Source organism: Montipora capricornis, chromosome 8 (assembly GCF_036669925.1).
Source record: "Montipora capricornis isolate CH-2021 chromosome 8, ASM3666992v2, whole genome shotgun sequence".
NCBI lineage: Eukaryota > Metazoa > Cnidaria > Anthozoa > Scleractinia > Acroporidae > Montipora > Montipora capricornis.
In genome coordinates, this window is record NC_090890.1 from 38,199,235 (window position 1) to 38,204,234 (window position 5,000).

A 5,000-nucleotide genomic window follows, 5' to 3' on the forward strand; every position below is an offset into this window, starting at 1 on the left:
AGGTTTTGACGATAACGCGAGCATTCAAAATTAATGTGAATCTTTTATTGTCTATTTTTACTCCCAAACCGCTCGTTCCAATTTATTTTTAGGACACTTCACCCACATTGTACAACGCGAACGAGATGGCGTAACCGCGAGAAACTTACGATAGTGCAAAGTTATATTTTGAGGTGACGTTTTCATCGTAGATCGTAAAGTCCCTAATAGGGACCTTAAGCACCCGCGTTTTTGAGACGCGGACGGCAACCGGAAGTGAGCTGTTTTCCCTTTCAACTTGTCTTCACTCAACCACATTTACAGTGCTAAGTGTCTTTTCTCCATTAGAGATGATTAGTATAAAAATCGAGGAGACACCACTGTCCTGGCACGCGAAATGTTCTCTTCCGGTTGCCGTCCGCGTCTCAAAAACGCACGTGCTTAAGCTCCCTAATAACTGCATTTACACGCAGCAATTTTAAGCAAGTAAGTAAATGACTTCCCTTTTTCCCTAGGAGATCTAACCCTCCCTAAGGTGAACAGCGGGTACTCCGAAGGGGCAAAAGGGTAAAAATTGTTTCATAACATTTTAAAAAAAGGTACAGAACCTAAGCAAAACAACTTACAGCTACTGTGGATCCATTTTTGCCTTTTCCACCTTCGTAAATTTGCATAAAACACGTTGAAAGCGTATAAATAGAACCAAGCACAGAACCTCCAAACATCACTGTTTTCATTGGAACATCTAAGAAGGGAACCTGCAGAGGTTGAAATAAAATATACGTGCAGTGGAACCTTTAACAAACATTTGTCATAAGCATGTCGATGGTCTCCCATCCAGATACCCACCAAACTAATAAAATCTTGGGATGGAAATTTAGGGTGCGTTCGATTGACCATATTCCCGAATAGGAATACATGGAATAGAAGTTGAAAATTGTTCTTTTTTACGGAGATTCACCTTAAAATAATTATTGTCAAACAACTGATGAAATGATATTTTAACCATATCTTTATTATCCTTGTTTCTTCAAAACGCCAGGGCCCAGTTCCTCAAAAGCCGATTAACGCTAATCCCAGATTTAAAATAAACCAAGCAGTTTATTTCTCTACTCCCAAATGCTGCTCGACGCAGATTTTCGGCAGAACTTTACATGAGAAGACGTCAATCTTGAAAAACAAAAATAAGCAAAAGAAACTTTCACCAAAAAGTTGAAAACGTGAAACAAACGTTTACGCTAATCCTGGATTAAGTTAATCGGCTTTCGAGGAACCGGGCCCAGATGTACCGTTTTAAATCATCAATCCGCGTATTCTTATTCCGGAATCGGGTCAATAATCAAACGCACCCTTAGTTTTACTTTACCTGACGAGACCATACTTCGCTCCCAAACATTGCTGATACCAAAAAGACGAGAACCCCGGCGACCTGTATTTCAGTCACATCAATCCTGTGCGCAAAGATTAAGTGGTGTCACAATTCAGCAACATGGCAAAGGCATTTTAAAGGTTTTACAAGTAACATATCTTTCTTTCTGATGAGGTCTTTCAAGTTATGCACTTTATCAAGATTTTTTGATTCACGTGATGTGGCCAAGATGGACGGACGTGTGTTTGAGTGCTCTGCGTAATATCTTCCACCTTTCGTAAATTTCTGACGTTTAAATTGTTTCCTTCGCTTTTATCTATTTGTTTCGGTCTCTTGTTTCGTGTGTCACATTACGCCTGAGTCTATTGTTAGCCTCTTGTCATAATCTTAATGTACTTAAAAGTTAAAAAAGTTTTACAAACTCGGAGCTAACTTTTAGCTCCGAGTTTGTAAAACTTTTTTAACTTTTATTATGCTTCCGGAGCAGGAAACAAATGTTTTTAATTGTATCTTAATGTACTTGTTTTGTTTTTGGTTAGTTCATTCTATTTACTGTAGAGTAATGTCTTTACTGTTATGTAGTCCATCTATAGATAACCTTGTACATGTACTTGTAGTATGTCCTCAGTTCTCCCCGCCTCGATTAGTTTTTAAGCTATTTGCGGGGGGAAAGAAATGTAATTACTTATTTCTAATTTTCAATAAAATTTGTTTGTTTTGTTTTTTGTTTTGTTTTTATCATTTCCTAATGTTTTGCTTCCATTTAACTTACATGTATCTTTGGTCAGCAAAAGTCATATCTCGTGCCACAGGCTGCCCGATAATTGGTAGTAATATTCAGTGGGTAGACAGTGCCCCAATAACATTGCTTATGTTACAATGGAAGAAATGCATGCAGGAAGGCTTTTGATTGTCAAAACTGTTAATCTTTCCACCACTGTTTGGTTCACTAAAAATCTATAGGCTTCGATTCATTTGGACCACATCTCTTGCATTTCAAATTGAATTATTTTCACATTATCTATATGAATGTCTGAGATACTCTCTACTACTGTAGATGATTCAAACTGTTGAATCATCAGTCAAAGCCACAGACACCACTTGTTCGCAGGATTACATGTATACTCTCTAAGAAGATCTAAGATATAAATCATCTACCCAATTTGTTATGAAGAATCCAAGTATCTTCTACATGAATATGAAAGACATACTTATGATATGACAGCCATGTTTAAGCTTTTTACAATGGTCCTTTCACTCCAAGTTCACAAGGACAAACAAATTCTGACATTAACTTGACTGACGTGAAATATGCAATGAATATTTTCAGAGATTCCATGTATAAACCATTGCAAAATGACTTTTTTGTATTACATGCAATTCTGTTATGCCATTAAATCATATTTGGTGAACTTACAGTATTTATAAGCAAAAACATGAGCCTTATTTCTCCACATCACTAGGAAAACAGCATCGTCAACGAAACATGCCAGTCCAAACTATTGTAAGTATTTTGAGATTATTCTGTCTTGTTCACCTGGTACAATAAGGGCAAACTATCCAGTAACTGCATGGGTATGAACGGTTTTAAAACAAATAGAGAACGAATGGTTCATTGCTACATGCTACACTGTCATCAAAACCTAAAGTTTGGTGATTTCATGGTATTGTTTTGTGGAGTACAGCAAGGAAATTTGTGCTGTTTACAACTCAAATTTTAGAAATGGTTTTGTGAATAACCAAAATATGTTAAAAGTGACTTACAAGAGTATTTCCTACAGCACAAGGTGGGATACTCACTTTCCAAATCTTAAAGTTCCTGAAACATATGCTTGCCAGTGAGCACAATAAAAAATAAAAGATGCCATGAAAGACAAGAAAAACATCCAAGGAGGCTCCATGCCAAGCTGAACTGCTATATTAGTTGATAAAACCATGAAAACAATTGAAACAGAGTCACAACCATGGTCAACTAACTCTCCAAGTGGAGATGCACTGTTTGTACGTCGAGCTTGTTTACCATCAACAGCATCGAGGGACTGATACACAAACAAACCAATTGCATTCAGGACTAACGCCCACCATGGTGCCTGTGGAGACCAAAATAATATCATGAATAATAATGTTATTATTGAACAAATAAGCCGCTCAGAAAAGCCACGAGCCACATGAAAGAGCGGAACTCGATGGATCCTTTTGTTAAATATCTTTCCACAGAAGGCTTTTGCAACTCCTGATGAAAATGACTTATCTGAAATGAAACATTGAAGTTTTATTGTAATCCCTTATGTTTTTGAAAAGGTACAATATTTCTTTCAAGACAAAAATTTAGCTTGTGAGTTAGGTGCTACGTTTCCAATCACTAGAATTGTCTCTTTACAAATCAGGCAAATGATCCATACAGCCTTGGGGATTGTAAAATGGGTGGGGCAAAGTTGAGAATTCCCCCCAAGGGGGTGAGGGAGATAACGATAAAGACCCCTGGGTCAAAGGTAACTCTCAACAAAAAAATTCCCTGATATCCAATCCCACGAGTGTAACGCATTTGACTAAGGGGTCTTTTTGATACGCTGGGCATCAATGAAAATAATAATTTTTATTTGTAGTCATTCATTTTACGCTTCATGAAGGATATATTATTATTATGGTAGGTGTAAAGGGAGACCATCAAAAGTTTGTTCTGAGAACATCATGTTAAGATACAGTTTGAGATGTTCATTTTTTGGTCAACACTCATGGCCATCTCTCAAACTGACAATTTCCTGTTTATTCAACTTATACGACATACAATCTACTTCAGACTTCAAATCCACTTCAAAGAAACAAACATTTTAAATGTGCAGAGAAGATTTAGAACAGGTGAGGCAACGAGTTGAACCCGGATCGATGGCTTCTCAGTGCAGTTTCCGATATCCACTAGACTAACGAGGAAACTTCCGGGAAGTCAAATTTTTTAATAGAGTATTGACATAGTGGTACCCAGCAAAATAAGTGAGAGCTAACCGTCTTCAAAGTGGTTTTTAGACGTAAGTACTGTAGATCAGCACCGCTTAACTTAGAAACGCTATTTCTTGTTTAACTAAAGCTCCAATAATTTCTTGAGTGTTTTCATTCTTTTTACAGAGGTAAGCTTGTCATATTAACATGGGATATTGGGTCGTGTAATTGTTACGAAATGTCCAATGTTATTTTGAGGGATGGCCATGAGTGTTGACCTCATTTTTTTCCCAGTGAACTAGTACTCCTTCATTGTATCAGTAAATTCAGTATTAATTATTCTGTTTTCAGCGACAGGAACAGGATCAGTAACTATCTTTTTAAAAAAAATGCTGACAGTTTTGTCTTCATATTGTTTACTGATTGCCAATACTTTAACCCTGGTCGTATGGCTAAATTGTAGGTTTTAAGAAAAAGGCCTATGAAATGTCTAGTTTTCAGTCCTCCCTCTAGCAGCTTGGTCACTATATTTAGCATTTCCCCTTATTTGCATTTATTTGTTGGGTGAAATTACATTTTACATCAATTGTAGTGAGTATCACTTCAGAAGAGACATCCAGTTGCATTAATTTCACAGATTTCAAAATCTTTATCTTTTTCTTCGGAAAACTGTAGTAAGCCACCTTAACTTAATTATTACAAGATTTGTTTTTGA

At 36.7% G+C, this 5,000-nt stretch overlaps 1 protein-coding gene across 1 annotated transcript in view; it reads right to left on the bottom strand.

Moving 5' to 3' along the window:
• Positions 1-5,000, bottom strand: part of LOC138059407 (choline/ethanolaminephosphotransferase 1-like) — a 15,160-nt gene that overhangs the window by 5,991 nt on the left and 4,169 nt on the right. The window contains exons 2-4 of the mRNA XM_068905007.1: positions 3,149-3,438; positions 1,346-1,430; positions 606-737 (exon numbers count right to left, since the gene is read on the bottom strand). Of these exons, the coding sequence (XP_068761108.1) occupies positions 606-737; positions 1,346-1,430; positions 3,149-3,438 (507 nt within the window). The remainder of the gene's footprint in view (positions 1-605; positions 738-1,345; positions 1,431-3,148; positions 3,439-5,000) is intronic.